Source organism: Entelurus aequoreus, linkage group LG07, assembly GCF_033978785.1.
Source record: "Entelurus aequoreus isolate RoL-2023_Sb linkage group LG07, RoL_Eaeq_v1.1, whole genome shotgun sequence".
Taxonomy (NCBI): domain Eukaryota; kingdom Metazoa; phylum Chordata; class Actinopteri; order Syngnathiformes; family Syngnathidae; genus Entelurus; species Entelurus aequoreus.
The window spans coordinates 1,342,389-1,363,435 of NC_084737.1; the positions used below are offsets into that span (position 1 = coordinate 1,342,389).

General features: G+C 37.1%; 1 protein-coding gene and 1 long non-coding RNA gene across 5 annotated transcripts in view; one reads left to right on the forward strand and one right to left on the reverse strand.

Moving 5' to 3' along the window:
• Positions 1-224, forward strand: part of LOC133653265 (uncharacterized) — an 86,127-nt gene extending 85,903 nt beyond the window's left edge. The window contains exon 3 of the long non-coding RNA XR_009826689.1: positions 1-224. This exon is cut by the window's left edge and continues 344 nt beyond it. This is a non-coding gene — a long non-coding RNA (uncharacterized LOC133653265).
• The window catches only part of LOC133653263 (plexin-A1-like), a 684,271-nt gene that overhangs the window by 29,217 nt on the left and 634,007 nt on the right, over positions 1-21,047 (reverse strand). For 3 of the 4 annotated variants that reach the window (XM_062052348.1, XM_062052349.1, XM_062052347.1), the window contains exons 24-27: positions 17,927-17,993; positions 12,001-12,147; positions 8,117-8,276; positions 47-150 (exon numbers count right to left, since the gene is read on the reverse strand). In XM_062052348.1, coding sequence (XP_061908332.1) covers positions 47-150; positions 8,117-8,276; positions 12,001-12,147; positions 17,927-17,993 — 478 coding nt within the window. The remainder of the gene's footprint in view (positions 1-46; positions 151-8,116; positions 8,277-12,000; positions 12,148-17,926; positions 17,994-21,047) is intronic. The other variant, XM_062052350.1, reaches the window with a different exon arrangement.

Consider the following 21,047-nt stretch of genomic DNA (forward strand, 5'->3'; position numbering starts at 1 on the left):
CGCCACATCCTCAGTGCAAAAACATTTTTTTAACGCATTTAGGTACCTGATAGTGAGCCAGTGTGTTGAGTCTCTTCCAGTCGTTGTCGATCTTTGTCGTGACGTCTTCGTCCTGCAGAATAATTCGAGCCATTCTGCCTTGACGCCATTCTTCAGACGGCATTTAGAGTGGAGAAGAACGGAAGGAAATATGCACTCGTCAAATGAACCAGTAAATATCTAAGAAAGCATCAACTGTGTCCTAATTGAAAGCACAGTCAGCCTCCCCATGGGGAACATAATAAGATTCTCAACTCGCTGGTTTTCTGCAAACTCATTTTGACTTCCTCACTGTCGAAGGCAAAAATGCAGCCTTTGTACGTTCCAGGCCTGACTGTGATAAACAAACTTCCGCGAAGAAGGATTATTATTTATAAATCAAATATTTTCATAGAGCTTAAAGGCCTACTGAAAGCCACTACTAGCGACCACGCAGTCTGATAGTTTATACATCAATGATGAAATCTTAACATTGCAACACATGCCAATACGGCCGGGTTAACTTATAAAGTGACATTTAAAACTTCCCGCGAAATATCCGGCTGAAACGTCGCGGTATGATGACGTATGCGCGTGACGAAGTCAGAGTAACGGAAGTTATGGTACCCCGTAGAATCCTATACAAAAAGCTCTGTTTTCATTTCATAATTCCACAGTATTCTGGACATCTTTTGCAATTTGTTTAATGAACAATGAAGGCTGCAAAGAAGACAGTTGTAGGTGGGATCGGTGTATTAGCAGCGGACTACAGCAACACAACCAGGAGGACTTTGTTGGAGCGCTAGCCGCGCTAGCCGCCGACCTCACCTTGACTTCCTACGTCTCCGGGCCGCCAAACGCATCGGGTGAAGTCCTTCTGCCGATCGCTGGAACGCAGGTGAGCACGGGTGTTGATGAGTAGATGAGGGCTGGCTGGCGTAGGTGGAGAGCTAATGTTTTTAGCATAGCTCTGTGAGGTCCCGTTGCTAAGTTAGCTTCAATGGCGTCGTTAGCACAGCATTGTTAACCTTCGCCAGCCTGGAAAGCATTAACCGTGTATTTACATGTCCACGGTTTAATAGTATTGTTGATTTTCTATCCATCCTTCCAGTCAGGGGTTTATTTTTTTTTGTTTCTATATGCAGTTAAAGCACGATGCTATCACGTTAGCTCGTAGCTAAAGCATTTCGCCGATGTATTGTCGTGGAGATAAAAGGCACTGAATGTCCATTTCGCGTTCTCGACTCTCATTTTCAAGAGGATATAGTATCCCAGGTGGTTTAAAATACAAATCCGTGATCCAAAATAGAAAAAGGAGAAAGTGTGGAATCCAATGAGCCAGCTTGTACCTAAGTTACGGTCAGAGCGAAAAAAGATACGTCCATCACTGTCTCTCAAGTCCTTCACTGTAACGTTCTTCATCTACGAATCTTTCATCCTCGCTCAAATTAATGGGGTAATCGTCACTTTCTCGGTCCGAATCTCTCTCGCTCCATTGTAAACAACGGGGAATTGTGAGGAATACTAGCTCCTGTGACGTCACGCTACTTCCGGTACAGGCAAGGCTTTTTTTTATCAGCGAGCAAAAGTTGCGAACTTTATCGTCGATTTTCTCTATTAAATCCTTTCAGCAAAAATATGGCAATATCGCGAAATGATCAAGTATGACACATAGAATGGATCTGCTATTCCCGTTTAAATAAAAAAAAAAAAATTTCATTAGGCCTTTAAAAAATGGTTTATGACCTTCTAAATAAGGTTTTTATGTCAGCCTCGGTCACCATTAGGGTTGCAAAATTCAGTGATTATTCAAAGTTGGAAACTTTCCATGGGAATTAATGGGAATAAACATTGAATGCAACATGCTAGATCTTGCAGCATGATTATTAGCTAAAACAACCGGATTTAATGCAAATTCAGTAGAATTTCAACCCTGCACTGTGCATTCCTCCATCACATGCACAGATCATTCCCAGCATGCACCACACTACAGCAGGGCTATTGAGGCCACACTAGTATTTGAGCCCAAGGACTTCATCCAGTCAGGTAAGTGTTGATGATATTACTGGGGTAAATATAGCCCTGATGCTAATTTTCTCTAAGTTAAAGGCCTACTGAAATGAAATTGTTTTATTTAAACGGGGATAGCAGATCCATTCTGTGTGTCATACTTGATCATTTCGCGATATTGCCATATTTTTGCTGAAAGGATTTAGTAGAGAATAACGACGATAAAGTTCGCAACTTTTGGTCGCTGATTAAAAAAAAGCCGTGCCTATACCGGAAGTAGCGTGACGTCACAGGAGCTAGTATTCCTCACAATTCCCCGTTGTTTACAATGGAGCGAGAGAGATTCGGACCGAGAAAGCAACGATTACCCCATTAATTTGAGCGAGGATGAAAGATTTGTGGATGAGGAACGTTAGAGTGAAGAACTAGAGAGGCAGTGCAGGGTGTATCTTTTTTCGCTCTGACCGTAACTTAGATACAAGGTCTCATTGGATTCCACACACTCTCCTTTTTCTATTTTGGATCACGGATTTGTATTTTAAACCACCTGGGATACTATATCCTCTTGAAAATGAGAGTCGAGAACGCGAAATGGACATTCACAGTGACTTTTATCTCCACGACAATACATCAGCGAAGCTCTTTAGCTACTGAGCTAACGTGATAGCATCAAATGCAGATAGAAACAAAATAAATAAATCCCTGACTGGAAGGATAGACAGAAGATCAACAATACTATTAAACCATGGACATGTAACTACACGGTTAATAATTCTCAGCCTGGCAAAGCTTAACAATGCTGTTGCTAACGACGCTGAAGCTAACTTAGCAACCGGACCTCACAGAGCTATGATAAAAACATTAGCGCTCCATCTACGCCAGCCAGCCCTCATCTGCTCATCAACACCCGTGCTCACCTGCCTTCCAGCGATCGACGGCGCAACGAAGGACTTCACCCGATCACAGATGTCTGCTATCCAAGTAAGTCCTCTTTGTTGTGTTGCTGCAGCCAGCCGCTAATACACCGATCCCACCTACAACTTTCTTCTTTGCAGTCTCCATTGTTCATTAAACAAATTGCAAAAGATTCACCAACACAGATGTCCAGAATACTGTGGAATTGTTCGATGAACACAGAGCAGTTTGTATGGCGACACATTGGGTACGAATACTTCCGTTGCCGCCGTGACGTCACACGCATACGTCATCATACATAGACGTTTCCAACCAGAAGATTAGCGGGAAATTTAAAATGTTACTTTATAAGTTAACCCGGCCGTATTGGCATGTGTTGCAATGTTAAGATGTCATCATTGATATATAAACTATCAGACTGCGTGGTCGCTAGTAGTGGCTTTCAGTAGGCCTTTAAATCCCATTCATTTATGCTAACAACGTTAGCGATCCGAATTTACCTTTTGTGTGATCTGTAAAGTTCAACTAGCAAATACTAAATCAAAAGGTGTAGTTTCTTCTGCCATTCTGTTGTCATACAAGAATGTAGCTTATAGTTTGATTTAGCATGCTGATTGACTGTTCATGTATTCATCTAGCCTATTTCTATTCATTTGTCCATCGGTAAAGTATTTTTAAAGACTACTCCAGTTGTTTAGCTGACTATTTATATGTGTGTGTGGCATTGCATTAGTCTTTTACAAGACTGAATCAATACAAACAAAATAATGCCACGTACACCGTCTGATGTGTGGAGACATTTCACCCCAACCAATGTAGGCGGAAAGGCGGTGTGCATTTGCAAATAGTGTGCAAAGAGCTACGTCAAAAAATGCCACAAAGATGCAGCAGCATATAGACAAGTGCCTAATAATATATCATTATTGTAATTCCCCATTCATTCCCATATATTCCCATGTATTCCCATTCATTCCCATATATTCCCTATTAATTCCCATATATTCCCATTCATTCCCATAAATTCCCTATTAATTCCCATATATTCCCATTCATTCCCATATATTCCCTATTAATTCCCATGTATTCCCATTCATTCCCATATATTCCCTATTAATTCCCATGTATTCCCATGTATTCCCATTAATTCCCATGTATTCCCATTCATTCTCATATATTCCCTATTATTTCCCATATATTCCCATGTATTCCCATTCATTCCCATATATTCCCTATTAATTCCCATGTATTCCCATTCATTCCCATGTATTCCCATTCATTCCCATATATTCCCTATTAATTCCCATATATTCCCATGTATTTCCATTCATTCCCATATATTCCCTATTAATTCCCATATATTCCTATGTATTCCCATTAATTCCCATATATTCCCTATTAATTCCCATATATTCCCATGTATTCCCATTCATTCCCATATATTCCCTATTAATTCCCATGTATTCCCATTAATTCCCATATATTCCCTATTAATTCCCATATATTCCCATGTATTCCCATTCATTCCCATATATTCCCTATTTATTCCCATGTATTCCCATTCATTCCCATGTATTCCCATTCATTCCCATATATTCCCTATTATTTCCCATATATTCCCATGTATTCCCATTCATTCCCATATATTCCCTATTAATTCCCATGTATTCCCATTCATTCCCATGTATTCCCATTCATTCCCATATATTCCCTATTAATTCCCATATATTCCCATGTATTCCCATTCATTCCCATATATTCCCTATTAATTCCCATATATTCCTATGTATTCCCATTAATTCCCATATATTCCCTATTAATTCCCATATATTCCCATGTATTCCCATTCATTCCCATATATTCCCTATTAATTCCCATGTATTCCCATTAATTCCCATATATTCCCTATTAATTCCCATATATTCCCATGTATTCCCATTCATTCCCATATATTCCCTATTTATTCCCATGTATTCCCATTCATTCCCATGTATTCCCATTCATTCCCATATATTCCCTATTAATTCCCATGGACAGTGTCCAACTTTGAATAATCAAAAAATGGTCAATATTTCCAAACTTCCCGTGGTAAATTTCCGGAAATTTACCGGGAACTTTCCATCCCTTTGCAATCCTAGTCACCATTGCACTCGTTTCAGCCTTGAGTGTCACGTCTCCCCTTTTTTTGAGCACGCCCGTGTCAAAGGCTCACCAACGTGGAGATGTGTTATTGATGAGGCAGGAGTTGAAGTTCTCTTCAACTCATCAAAAAGTTGGTCAACTTGGTTGTCGCGGTGAAGATGCAGTAGTGCCAAAATACGCCGCAGTGTTTACTCCTAAATCAGAAATGAAAGTCTCGCTCGGTAAATATTATTATTGATCGCCACAACATAATAAATAACACAAATAGTGCACGTACAAGACATCAATAAGTGTCATGTCTGTGTGTTCATGTTTTGTTTTAGTCATGTTTGGTTTTGTTTTTGGACTCTTTGTGCACTTTTGTTTGTTTTGTCACCATAGCAACTAGGGATGTCCGATAATGGCTTTTTGCCGATATCCGATATGCCGATATTGTCCAACTCTTTAATTACCGATACCGATATCAACCGATACCGATATCAACCGATATATGCAGTCGTGGAATTAACACATTATTATGCCTAATTTGGACAACCAGGTATGGTGAAGATAAGGTACTTTTTTTTAAAAATGAATCAAATAAAATAAGATAAATAAATTAAAAACATTTTCTTGAATAAAAAAGAAAGTAAAACAATATAAAAACAGTTACATAGAAACTAGTAATTAATGAAAATTTGTAAAATTAACTGTTAAAGGTTAGTACTATTAGTGGAGCAGCAGCACACACAATCATGTGTGCTTACGGACTGTATCCCTTGCAGACTGTATTGATATATATTGATATATAACCAGAATATTAATAACAGAAAGAAACAACCCTTTTGTGTGAATGAGTATAAATGGGGGAGGGAGGTTTTTTGGGTTGGTGCACTAATTGTAAGTGTATCTTGTGTTTTTTTATGTGGATTTAATTAAAAAAAAAAAAAAAAAAAAAAAAAAACGATACTGATAATAAAAAAAACGATACCGATAATTACCGATATTACATTTTAACGCATTTATCGGCCGATAATATCGGCAGACCGATATTATCGGACATCTCTAACAGCAACCCATTCGTTTTCACCTGTCATGTCACGCACTTGATTCACGTTTTGAGTCACGCACCTGTTTTCACTAATCATGTCACTATTATTTAAGCCCATTGTTACCAAGAAGTCAGCCTGGCGACATCAAACTCTCTTCACACCCTTATGATCCGTGCTGCTCTTTTTCATGCCCTTTCTCGTCCAAGTAAGTTTTCTTTATTCATGCCATAGTTTGCAAGTTTTGTCTTATGTCCATAGTTCTGCCTTTGTGCGAGTATTTGTTTTTTTGAGTCTATTATTAAATCATGTATTTAACTTCACGCCATGTCCGGTCCAAACCATTTGCACCACGGGAGAACAAACCACGCCAAAGTCCAAGTCTTGACAGATCCCAAATGTCCCAAAACAAAGAAAATGAACAAGAGTCATGGGTCTGTCAAGACTTGGGACTTACATGATTTAATAATAGACTCAAAAAAGGAATAAACAAGGGCGGAAGTACAAAACTTGGCTATAAAAACAAAAACTCGCACAAAGGCAGAACTATGGACATAAGACAAAACTTGCAAACTATGGCATGAATAAAGAAAACTTACTTGGACGAGAAAAGGGCATGAAAAAGAGCAGCACGGATCATAAGGGTGTGATGTCGCCAGGCTGACTTCCTGGCAACAATGGGCTTAAATAATAGTGACATGATTAGTGAAAACAGGTGCGTGACTCAAAACGTGAAACAAGTGCGTGACATGACAGGTGAAAACTAATGGGTTGCTATGGTGACAAAACAAAAGTGCACAAAGAGTCCAAAAACAAAACATGACTAAAACAAAACATGATCACACAGACATGACAAATAAGACTCATTTAAAGGGGTCTTATAATTACTTTTTTCTACATTTAAAACATGTACATAACATGTAATGGTGGTTCTTTGGTCAAAATGTTGCATAGATGATGTTTTACACATCATCTTCTAGCTGCTATCGGATCGTCTCTTCAGGATTGCGCTGTTTTGCGGGCGGTCTTATTCACGTGCCTCCACTTCGACCGCGTCTTCTCCCCGGCCAGCCGCGTTGTAGTTTTTTGTGCCTCCATATGGGGGCCTACTGACAGACGTACGAACTATACGCTTACGCATGTGCATGTACGAGCCAGTCTGCCCCCCCCAACAAGGTGATAAAAAGATGGCGCTTATTGACTACTGTGGCGGACTCGCGCAAAACTCTTCGGGTAAATCTTTACCATATATGGTCACACTTGGGGAAAAATGGCACAAAATGGGCAAAGTCCAAAGGCTCGTTTTGGAAAAAGCATGAAGGATGGCAATATTTTTCTATAAATATATCTGCAATGGTTTGATATCAAATGTTCAGGACTCAAGCCGATCCCAAAAAAGAACAGGTACTAATAAGTAAGACAAAATGATGTAAGCCAAAATATTAAGTTAAAGTACCAATGATAGCCACACACACACACTAGGTGTGGCGAAATTATTCCCTGCATTTGACCCATCACCCGTGATCCCCCCCTGGGAGGTGAGGGGAGCAGTGAGCAGCAGCGGTGGCCGCGCCCGGGAATCATTTTTGGTGATTTAACCCCCAATTCCAACCCTTGAGTGCCAAGCAGGGAGGTAATGGCTCCCATTTTTATAGTCTTTGGTATGACTCCCGACCTACCCATCTCAGGGCGGACACTAGAATGTTTTAAAAAATATTTAAAGTGCGATGTGGCGAGGGGACGACAAGTTAGCTTAGCAGGTTTGAAAAATATGTTTTCCTCAAGCGGTTACCTTTACTGAAGTCTTAGTGGTAGAACTCAACAAGCCCTGGCTGCATATAAAAGCTCTTCCTAACACATTCCATTGACTTTGGCAAATAAAATAGGCGACCGGAGTTCTGCCAGCATGGAGCGTCCTGGCATTGCGAGGAATCTGCTGACATCGCGTCCACTCCTCCTTTAACGGTGTCACCACGTGGCCTTACGAGGGTGCAAACGTGTCTTACCCAAGTCCATGTCAGAAGCTTTGGGCCTGAGTGAGTAGGGGCTGCCCTTGTAGACCGCATCCAGGAGTTTCTCCTTGACCTGAGTGACGGTGTCACAGTTTAGACACTTCACGGTCACCTCCGCGGTGTTCTCGTTCTCGGGGTTCACACAGTGCAACGTCTGACAGGGGAAAGAGGAAGGATACTTTTTAGCGATGAACAAAGCATCGTTCAATGTTTTTTCACTCTGCTTTCTGTAACCAACCGGAACAAACTCACACGCATTACAAACATAGCAGCTAGAATCCTCGGCCTACCCACACCCAACATTTCAGATCTAAACCACAGGTCCATCATTCCACTGGCAAACACAATAGTCCAGGATATGACTCACCCACTACACCCATACATCATCCCACTACCATCAGGGCGCAGGTACAGAACTATCAAATTCCGGAGGGCCCGCCTCGGGAAAAGCCTTATCCCTGCAGCTATAGCCATACTTGCCAACCTTGAGACCTCTCCGATACCGGGAGGTGAGGGGTGGGTGGGGCGCGGTCGGGGTGGGGCGGGGGGGTGGTCAAGGGCGTGGTTAATAGGGGAGTATATTTACAGCTAGAATTCACCAACTCAAGTATTTCATATATATATATATATATATATATATATATATATATATATATATATATATATATATATATATATATATATGTGTGTATGTGTATATATATATATATATATATATATATATATATATGTGTGTATGTGTATATATATATATATATATATATATATATATATATATATATATATATATATATATATATATATATATATATATGTGTATATATATATATATATATATATATATATGTGTATATATATATATATATATATATATATATATATATATATATATATATATATATATATATATATATATATATATATATATATATATATATATATATATATATGTGTATGTGTATATATATATATATATATATATGTGTATATATATATATATATATATATATATATATATATGTGTATATATATATATATATATATATATATATATATATATATATATGTGTATATATATATATATATATATATATATATATATATATATGTGTATATATATGTGTATGTGTATGTGTATATATATGTGTATGTGTATGAAATACTTGACTTTCAGTGAATTCTAGCTATATATATATGTATATATATGTATTTTATTATACATATAAATAAAATAAATACTTGACTTTCAGTGAATTCTAGCTATATATATATATATATATATATATATATATATATATATATATATATATATATATATATATATATATGTATATATATTTATTTTATTATACATATAAATAAAATAAATACTTGAATTTCAGTGTTCCGGGGGCTATCCAGTAGATGGTAGTATTGTCCTGTTTAACTTCTCCTCCGTTCATAACTCGGCCACCGTGTTCAACGGAGAAGTCTGTTTTACAAAATGTACAGGCAACATAATTACATACCACTTCCCCTTCGAACTGTCCTGGATGAACTGAAATTCTTGTTTCCGTTCGTTTTGGAACTCGCAAGCGTATTTCTTCATCTTGCTCGTCGACGGCGTCGCCGTGTCTGTAACTCCCTCGTTCTTCTGCGTCGTCTCCTTGTGTGCGCAGTTGTGCACTCTACTCTCTAAAAAAGTTATGACGTCATTGGGCAGGCAAGCTGTTTATATTGTGGGAAAGCGGACGTGAGAACAGGCTGTCCCCACTCAGGTCCGCATTGAGCTGGAGGGGGCTGAATACCGGGAGGTTATCGGGAGAGGCGCTGAATACCGGGACTCTCCCGGTAAAAACGGGAGGGTTGGCAAGTATGGCTATAGCCGCCCTAAACAGCAGGCCCGGCCGACCTGTCTGACAAGCCTGTAAATGTGTTGGTCATGTATGATGTCTTTTTGTTATTTTTGTTTGTGATGTGTAATGTCTTTTGTTTAAATGTACGGCAGTAGAAAATGAATTTCCCCAACGGGGACCAATAAATCTAGATCAAATCAAATCGGCTCTAAGAAGTGAACTATAGCAGCCGGCTGTTTTTTTTTAGGCCGACCTGTCTGACAAGCCTGTAAATGTGTTGGTCATGTATGACGTCTTTTTGTTATTTTTGTTCGTGATGTGTAATGTCTTTTGTTTAAATGTACGGCAGTAGAAAATGAATTTCCACAACGGGGACCAATAAATCTAGATCAAATCAAATCGGCTCTAAGAAGTGAACTATAGCAGCCGGCTGTTTTTTTTTTTTAGTTCAAGCCGCATAGGGTTGGTCAGCTAAATCATATTTGGTTGCCAACTCTGAAAAATAAATAAGAGACACCTTATTGTGGAGAGGAACTGGAATCTGTACTGTTGCATACAAGTTGCAAATCCGTGAGGCATCTATGGTTAAGACCTCAATTTTTGTTGCCTTTTTTTAAAAAAATGTATGTGTAAAACAACTTGACTTTTTTTGATTAATTGAGACTTTTATTAGTAGGTTGCACAGGGAAGTACATGTTCCGTACAATTGACCACTAAATGGTAACACCCGAATAAGTTTTTCAACTTGTTTAAGTCGGGGTCCACTTAAATTGATTCATGATACAGATACACTACCGTTCAAAAGTTTGGGGTCACATTGAAATGTCCTTATTTTTGAAGGAAAAGCACTGTACTTTTCAATGAAGATAACTTTAAACTAGTCTTAACTTGAAAGAAATACACTCTATACATTGCTAATGTGGTAAATGACTATTCTAGCTGCAAATGTCTGCTTTTTGGTGCAATATCTACATAGGTGTATAGAGGCCCATTTCCAGCAACTATCACTCCAGTGTTCTAATGGTACAATGTGTTTGCTCATTGGCTCAGAAGGCTAATTGATGATTAGAAAACCCTTGTGCAATCACGTTCACACATCTGAAAACACTTTAGCTCGTTACAGAAGCTACAAAACTGACCTTCCTTTGAGCGGATTGAGTTTCTGGAGCATCACATTTGGGGGGTCAATTAAACGCTCAAAATGGCCAGAAAAAGAGAACTTTCATCTGAAAGTCGACAGTCTATTCTTGTTCTTAGAAATGAAGGCTATTCCACAAAATTGTTTGGGTGACCCCAAACTTTTGAACGGTAGTGTATATATATATTTTTTTATTTGTGGCGGACGTAATTCTTTCGTGGCGGGCCGCCACAAATAAATGAATGTGTGGGAAACACTGATATCATATGACTGGGTCAGCACGCAAAGGCAGTGCCTTTAAGGTTTATTGGCGCTCTGTACTTCTCCCTACGTCCGTGTACACAGCGGCCTTTTAAAAAGTCATAAATTGTACTTTTTGAAACCGATACCGATGATTTTGAAACCGATAATTTCCGATATTACATTTTAAAGCATTTATCGGCTGATAATATCGGCAGCCCGATATTATCGTACATCCCTAATGTCAATACAACTGGTGCAACAATTGCAAGCAATTTATTTTAGTGTCTTGAAGCCAGAGCGTTGACATTTTATTGACTACAGTTTTGGGTCACGTTGTTTTTCCCAAACAAATTAAAAAAAACTGAATGAAAGGCCTCCCGGTCTGGTGATGCCATATTTGGGTTTGCCAGGGGTTGTAAGAACCGAAATTCCGCCGTCATAAACTGCCAAAGAGAGGACGATAAACCCAAGTAAATAGTTGACTTTACTAGGATCAATGTTGAAAAAAAAAAGTCTGCAAGACATCGCAGCAGTCAACTAATTACCCATTGAGTAAACAACGCTTCCCACGTCTCTCCTGGTGATTTGTTAACGTTTACGCCCACGAAGCGGCGGCGGCGCTTGAAGGCCCAAAAGCAGAAGGACACATTAAGTTTACTGACCAGCGTTTTGTAGTCAATCTGCTGCCTGATGAGCTTGTCCTCGCTCAGAGAATAGCGAGCCTCTCCGGTGATGGCGTCTATCGGTCCTTTCTCCATCTGCTGCTTGATGGCACAGTGGAGCATGAAAAGAGGCTCGCCGGCACACTCCTGGTCAAGGGGAGGACGCAGATAAAGAGAGGCAGCGCTTTAATAGCGTGACGCTAAAGCTCAAATAATGCAGGCGTTAAAGGATGCAACCTTCGTGTAAAGCAGGGGTGTCCAAACTTTTTCCACTGAGGGCCGCACATTGAAAAATCAAAGCTAGCAGGGGCCATTTTGATATTTTAAAAACCAATACAATATATGTATAAAAAATATATACATTTAGGCTTCCACTCAGGCTTCATCCCGGGGACCCCAAAGGGTTTTGGTCCAAAAAATATAAAAAATGTGTCATTATTCAGTTATATTATTTGTGTTATTATTCAAGTTTTTAAATCTCTAGAGCAGGGGTCACCAACCTTTTTGAAAGCAAGAGCTACTTCTTGGGTAGTGATTAATGCGAAGGGCTACCAGTTTGATACACACTCAAATAAATTGCCAAAAATAGCCAATTTGCTCATTTTACCTTTAACTCTATGTTATTATTAATGATTAATGATATTTACACTTAATTGAACGGTTTAAAAGAGGAGAAAACACGAAAAAAAATGACAATTCAATTTTGAAACATAGTTTATCTTCAATTTCCACTTTTTAAAATTCAAAATTCAACAGAAAAAAAAGAAGAGGAAAAACTAGCTAATTCGAATCTTTTTGAAAAAATAAAAAAAATAATTTATGGAACATCATAAGTAATTTTTCCTGATTAAGATTAATTTTTTAATTTTGATGACATGTTTTATATAGGTTAAAATCCAATCTGCACTTTGTTGGAATATATAACAAATTGGACCAAGCTATATTTCTAACAAAGACAAATCATTATTTCTACTAGATTTTCCAGAACAAAAATTTTAAAAGAAATTCAAAAGACTTTGAAATAAGATTTAAATTTGATTGTACAGATTTTCTACATTTGCCAGAATATTTTTTTTGAATTTTAATCATAATAAGTTTGAAGAAACATTTCACAAATATTCTTCGTCGAAAAAAACAGAAGCTAAAATGAAGAATTCAATTAAAATGTATTTATTATTCATTACAATAAAAAAAATAAATTTACTTGAACATTAATTGAAATTGTCAGGAAAGAAGAGGAAGGAATTTAAAAGGTAAAAAGGTATATGTGTTTAAAAATCCTAAAATCATTTTTATGGTTGTATTTTTTCTCTAAAATTGTCTTTCTGAAAGTTATAAGAAGCAAAGTAAAAAAATTAATGAATTTATTCAAACAAGTGAAGACCAAGTCTTTAAAATATTTTCTTGGATTTTCAAATTCTATTTGAGTTTTGTCTCTCTTAGAATTAAAAATGTCGAGCAAAGCGAGACCAGCTTGCTAGTAAATAAATAAAATTTAAAAAATAGAGGCAGCTCACTGGTAAGTGCTGCTATTTGAGCTATTTTTAGAACAGGCCAGCGGGCTACTCATCTGGTCCTTACGGGCTACCTGGTGCCCACGGGCACCGCGTTGGTGACCCCTGATCAAGATCAACATTAGGTCTATCTGTCAATATAACATTTTTTAAAGATTTAAATTGTATGCTCTTTTTGTCAAAGAAAACCCTTTTTTTTATGAAAAAAAAACACAAAATATGCAATATTTTCACCCAATAACATTTTTAAGTGGAACATTTGAGATTATATAATAATTAGAGCCTTAAAAAGGTCAATAACTCATAACAACATTGATTTTAATTCATTATTATTTTTTGAGCAATGACACTAAAAAACAAATCACACAAATTATTGAGGATCCAAATAATTATAGTGTTAAAAAATAAATTCTATTTTTTTTTACTGTTTACTTTTAACACAATAATCTCGAGATCAACTTCAGATCCATCCGTCAATTATACGTTTTATTGTTGTTTATGTTTTTCGTTTGTTCGTTTTAGGCCCTTCTTTATAAAAAAAACAGCTCAGTTTTTTATATGGCAAACATACAATATTAGGGATGTCCGATAATGGCTTTTTGCCGATATGCCGATATTGTCCAACTCTTTAATTACCGATACCGATATCAACCGATATATGCAGTCGTGGAATTAACACATTATTATGCCTAATTTGGACAACCAGGTATGGTGAAGATAAAGTACTTTTTAAAAAAATGAATCAAATCAAATAAGATAAATAAATTAAAAACATTTTCTTGAATAAAAAAGAAAGTAAAACAATATTAAAACAGTTACATAGAAACTAGTAATTAATGAAAATTTGTAAAATTAACTGTTAAAGGTTAGTATTATTAGTGGAGCAGCAGCACGCACAATCATGTGTGCTTACGGACTGTATCCCTTGCAGACTGTATTGATATATATTGATATATAATGTAGGAAGCAGAATATTAATAACAGAAAGAAACAACCCTTTTGTGTGAATGAGTGTAAATGGGGGAGGGAGGTTTTTTGGGTTGGTGCACTAATTGTAAGTGTATCTTGTGTTTTTTATGTGGATTTAATAAAAAAAAACAATAAAAAAAAAAAAAAACACGATACTGATAATAAAAAAAATCGATACCGATAATTTCCGATATTGCATTTTAACGCATTTATCGGCCGATAATATCGACGGACCGATATTATCGGACATCTCTATAAAATATGCAACATTTTCCCCAAAAAATATCTCAGATGTGACGTAATTGGAGCCTTGAATAGGTCAATAATTCATAATGACATTGAAGAAAGAAACAGCCTGCATGGCAGCTTTGTGTTATTAGAGTAAACATTGCCACATTTTCTTGTTACGTTTCACCTGTTTGCTCTTTTATACCACTTATCATGTTTGTAATTGTTTTCAATCGTATTTTTAAAATATGCCGTTAAAAAATGACCACAAATGGCCTCACTTTGGACACCCCTGCTGTAGTGTAATGCCCGCAGCTAAAAGCAACTGTGTCGGAACGTATACTCCAATATCACGATATAGTCACTTTCTACATCACAGAGGCAAAACCGGCGATATATCGAGTATATTCCATGTATCGCCCAGCCCTACCTTCATGGGGAAGTCATTTGTTGACCTTTGACGATTCAAGAAATATGACATTCCAACTCATATCACCCTCAAAATAGGACTTTTTCTACAAGTTTATGAGCAACCTCGTCCTACCCATGATGCACCAATCCTCCTCCTATTTCACGCTGCCTACTGAGGCCGGGTGTGACATTAGTCACAAAGACAACAGTAATGGCCGTGAATAACGTCACAGTCGCGTGTGTTAGTTTAATGTGTGACCGCTCTTGTCTGTCTGGAGTTGTTTGCTCTTCAACCACAATGCAGTTACGGCGTAGATGGCGCGGCACGTACCAATTAAGCCTTTAAAGTCACGGTTGGGTGAATTTCCCGGTACAGTCAGGGGACACGATGCAAACCATGGAGTTGATTAGCTTTTGTGTGAACAGTTTTAATGATTATTTGTAGAGATGTCCGATAATATCGGCCGATATATGCGTTAAAATGTAATATCGGAAATTATCGGTATCGTTTTTTTTATTATCAGTATCGTTTTTTTTAATTTATTTATTTTTTTTTTTTTTAAATTAAATCAACATAAAAAACCCAAGATACACTTACAATTAGTGCACCAACCCAAAAAACCTCCCTCCCCCATTTACACTCATTCACACAAAAGGGTTGTTTCTTTCTGGACGGCGTGGCGAAGTTGGTAGAGTGGCTGTGCCAGCAATCGGAGTGTTGCTGGTTACTGGGGTTCAATTCCCACCTTCTACCTTCTTAGTCATGTCCGTTGTGTCCTTGGGCAAGACACTTCACCCTTTGCCTCTGATGGCTGCTGGTTAGCGCCTTGCATGGCAGCTCCCGCCATCAGTGTGTGAATGTGTGTGTGAATGGGTAAATGTGGAAATACTGTCAAAGCGCTTTGAGTACCTTGAAGGTAGAAAAGCGCTATACAAGTATAACCCATTTATCATTTATTTATTTATTTCTGTTATTAATATTCTGCTTCCTACATTATATATCAATATATATCAATACAGTCTGCAAGGGATACAGTCCGTAAGCACACATGATTGTGCGTGCTGCTGCTCCACTAATAGTACTAACCTTTAACAGTTAATTTTACTCATTTTCATTCATTACTAGTTTCTATGTAACTGTTTTTATATTGTTGTACTTTCTTTTTTATTCAAGAAAATGTTTTTAATTTATTTATCTTATTTTACTAATTTTTTAAAAAAGTACCTTATCTTCACCATACCTGGTTGTCCAAATTAGGCATAATAATGTGTTAATTCCACGACTGCATATATCGGTTGATATCGGTATCGGTAATTAAAGAGTTGGACAATATCGGAATATCGGATATCGGCAAAACGCCATTATCGGACATCCCTAATTCTTTAGGATGAAACATTAAAAAACTGCAAACTGCCAGCAGGTAATTCGCTAATAAGTTAACAATATGGCATTCAGTTCAGTTCATTTTCGTTACAGTAAAAGTACAAAATACAAACCATAAAACTACTTAGTTATTAAATAAAATAATTCTGTAGAAATATTCTTAAATATTTTAATATAATTTCTTCTTCCTGGGGGTGTGGCGTAACAGAAAAGAATTGAGAAGCACAGTGTTATACGGTCATTAAAGGCCTACTGAAATGATTTTTTTTTATTTAAACGGGGATAGCAGATCCATTCTATGTGTCATACTTGATCATTTCGCGATATTGCCATATTTTTGCTGAAAGGATTTAGTAGAGAACATCGACGATAAAGTTCGCAACTTTTGGTCGCTGATAAAAAAAAAGCCTTGCCTGTACCGGAAGTAGCGTACTTTAGCTACGGAGCTAACGTGATAGCATCGGGCTTAACTGCAGATAGAAACAAAACAAATAAGTCCCTGACTGGAAGGATAGACAGAAGATCAACAATACTATTAAACCATGGACATGTAATTACACGGTTAATGCTTTCCAACCTGGCGAAGCTTAACAATGCTGTTGCTAACGACGCCATTGAAGCTAACTTAGCAACGGGACCTCACAGAGCTATGATAAAAACATTAGCTATCCACCTACGCCAGCCAGCCCTCATCTGCTCATCAACACCCGTGCTCACCTGCGTTCCAGCGATCGACGGCGCGACGAAGGACTTCACCCGATCATCGATGCGGTCGGCGGCTAGCGTCGGATAGCGTTTTTTTTTTTTTTTTTTTTTTTTCCATAGAGAAATACAATCACGTGTCCTTACGGACTGTATCCCTGCATACTGTATTGATCTGTATTGATATATAATGTATATATTGTGTTTTTTATGTTGATTTAATTTAAAAAAAAAATAAATAAAAATAAAAAAAAAATTTTTTAGGTACAAGCTGGCTCAAAAAAAAAAAAAAAAACCTTTTTTTTTTTTTTTTTTTAAATTACATTTCTTGCACGGCCCGGTACCAATTTGCGGCCCGGTGGTTGGGGACTACTGCTTTAAAGAGTTCAATGCATGCATCAGTGCAAAGATGAGTGAGACTCGGACTGATGTGTGCTTGCTGGCAAATCACACTTCCAAATACACCCTGACTAGACTCCAGATAAAACTGTTAGTAAGTTCTGCACAAATAAATGATGTAGATTCAAGTTAAACATAAAAAAAAATGATAATCACACAAAGTTGCATTTGTGTCCAAATTTGGTCGATTTTAAATCAATTCAAATTATGCGAATGACTCATTTTCAAATGTACGATTATTTGTGTTTGAAAGAAAATCATTGTTTGACAGCACGACCAATAACATAAGAAAATGTCTTACATAACTCGTCGGACTTACCTTGAGGAACTTATACAAGAGGAACGTGAACCAGTTGGTCAGCATTTTCTCAGCAACCGACTCCGTTCTGTATTAGGAAAATTAAAAAAAGAATTTCAAAGAAGTCAAAATTCCCACAAAAACCGTGATTGTTTTATATTTTTTTGTGTGTGCTTTTATATAGAGAAGAATCCGCTCCCAGTCTGTGGAACGCTCTCCCTGACCACCTGAGGGCACCACAGACTGTGGATGCTTTTAAAAAAGGCTTAAAAACCCTTCTTTAAAAAAAAAAGGCTTTTTTTTTAGATATATGCGTGCTTGTTCTAGTTTTTATTTTTATTATCTTTTTATTTATTTTTTTATACACTGTAGCACTTTGAGGTTGTTTGCTCAATGTAAAGTGCTTTTTACAAATAAAATCTATTATTATTATTATTATTATTATTTATGAGTCCTACAAGCAATATCTTTTAACGTTATATAATGGACGTCCACAACCACATGTAACCCTGCAGTTCTTATTAGAGATGTCCGATAATATCGGCCGATAAATGCTTTAAAATGTAATATCGGAAATTATCGGTATCGGTTTTTTTATTATCGGTATCGTTTTTTTTTTTTTGTTTTTTTTTTATTAAATCAACATAAAAAACACAAGATACACTTACAATTAGTGCACCAACCCAAAAAACCTCCCTCCCCCATTTACACTCATTCACACAAAAGGGTTGTTTCTTTCTGTTATTAATATTCTGCTTCCTACATTATATATCAATATATATCAATACAGTCTGCAAGGGATACAGTCCGTAAGCACACATGATTGTGCGTGCTGCTGCTCCAGTAATAGTACTAACCTTTAACAGTTAATGTTACTAATTTTCATTAATTACTAGTTTCTATGTAACTGATTTTATATTGTTTTACTTTCTTTTTTATTCAAGAAAGTGTTTTTAATTTATTTATCTTATTTTATTTTATTAATTTTTTAAAAAAAAGGACCTTATCTTCACCATACCTGGTTGTCCAAATTAGGCATAATAATGTGTTAATTCCACAACTGTATATATCAGTATCGGTATCGGTAATTAAAGAGTTGGACAATATCGGAATATCGGATATCGGCAAAAAGCCATTATCGGACATCCCTAGTTTTTATTATTATTTTTTATGCTGCATATTTATAGTGTATGTATCCCAAATGTCATTTTGAATGGAAAATGCATAAACAAATAATAATTTAGAGCTCGTGTTGAGAGAACAAACATTTTGAACAAAATCTGTGAGCTTTACCGTGAATTGATTAACGTGGACCCCGACTTAAACAAGTTGAAAAACTTATTGGGGTGTTACCATTTAGTGGTCAATTGTACGGAATATGTACTGTACTGTGCAATCTACTAATACAAGTTTCAATCAATCAATCAATTAAGCTGTGTTGTGCACACACAAATACACCTGTGTGGCGGAACAATCACATAAATCAGGGGTGTCAAACTCAAATACAGAGTGGGCCAAAATTTAAAACTTAACAAAGCCGCGGGCCAAGGTTGAACAAATTAATCTTTTAATAGGGACCCAAACACGTTTTGCATTGAATATTGAACAAGCAAGACTTATATAACTTTATAGTGACATGCAAAATCCACTTTCATATAATAATAATAATAATTAAAAAATATCAATGGCATATCAAATAAAATTTAAATACAAATTGAATGCCTCTTTTCTATTTGCAGCCTTCTGAGGTAAACATCAAAATAAACTTTTTCCACAGGCTAATAATACATTGGAAAATAAAATAACAATAATGAATGAATCAAACATTCAAGCCTTGAAGTAGCAAGAGAAAGTGCATGAATAAAACGTTAATTATTGCTCAGTTTGCTACACTGATTTGCTTTAACACTGAATATGGAACAAGCAATGCTTATATAATTTAATAGTGCAAAATCAACTTTCAAAAAACAAACGAAAAAACATCAATGACATCCATCCATTTTCTACCGCTTATTCTCTTCGGCATGTTAAATTAAATTTAATATGCCTTGCATTCGCTCATTTGGGGTTTGGTGGTAGCGGGGGGTGTATATTGTAGCGTCCCGGAAGAGTTAGTGCTGCAAGGGGTTCGGGGTATTTGCTCTGTTGTGTTTATGTTGTGTTACAGTGCGGATGTTCTTCCGAAATGTGTTTGTCATTTTTGTTTGGTGTGGGTTCACAGTGTGGCGCATATTTGTAACAGTGTTAAAGTTGTTTATACGGGTACCCTCAGTGTGACCTGTATGGCTGTTGACCAAGCATGCCTTGCATTCGCTCATGTGTGTGTAAAAGCCGCATATATCTTGTGACTGGGCTGTTTGTATGGAGGAAAAGCGGACGTGACGACAGGTTGTAGAGGACGCTAAAGGCAGTGCCTTTAAGGCACGCCCCCAATATTGTTATCCGGGTGGAAATTGGGAGAAATTCGGGAGAATGGTTGCCCCGGGAGATTTTCGGGGGGGGGGCACTGGAATTCAGGAGTCTCCTGGGAAAATCAGGACGGTTGGTAAGTATGAGTATTAGCGGTGAATGCGGTGTTACAATACCGGCGGGCCAGATCTAATGTTAATTTGATATTGCCTCAAGTGCCAAATGAAATTACACGGCGGGCCAAATTTGGCCCGCGGGCCAGAGTTTGACACCCATGATATAAATGATGAATAAAATGATATTTCAATATTAATGTACATAATGTTGCGTTGACCACTTATTTACAATTTTAATGCAATGGCAGGCTCGGCAAAAATGCAATCAATCTATCAAAATCACCACTCTGTGCCTGGGATTACAAAACAGTGTTTGACTTACAGACTTCAGGACAGACTCCTAACGCAGATTTTATCTAAAAAGAAAGGTTCTGCTTACCTTGAATTGGCCAATTGAGTCTGTCCAGAAGATTGCAAGAAGTCATCAATCAACAGCGTGCCATCCCGGACGAGCCCCCAAATTGTTGCGTTGACCAGCATTCCTCCAATGGGGAATTCAAATTGCTAGTCTCTCCCAGATTCTTTTTATGGCAATACGCTGATGTTTATATTCAATCTCCAGGCAATAGTTGGTATTTTGTGGTTTATTCTCCAAGCTTAGAGGACAAACTGAGACC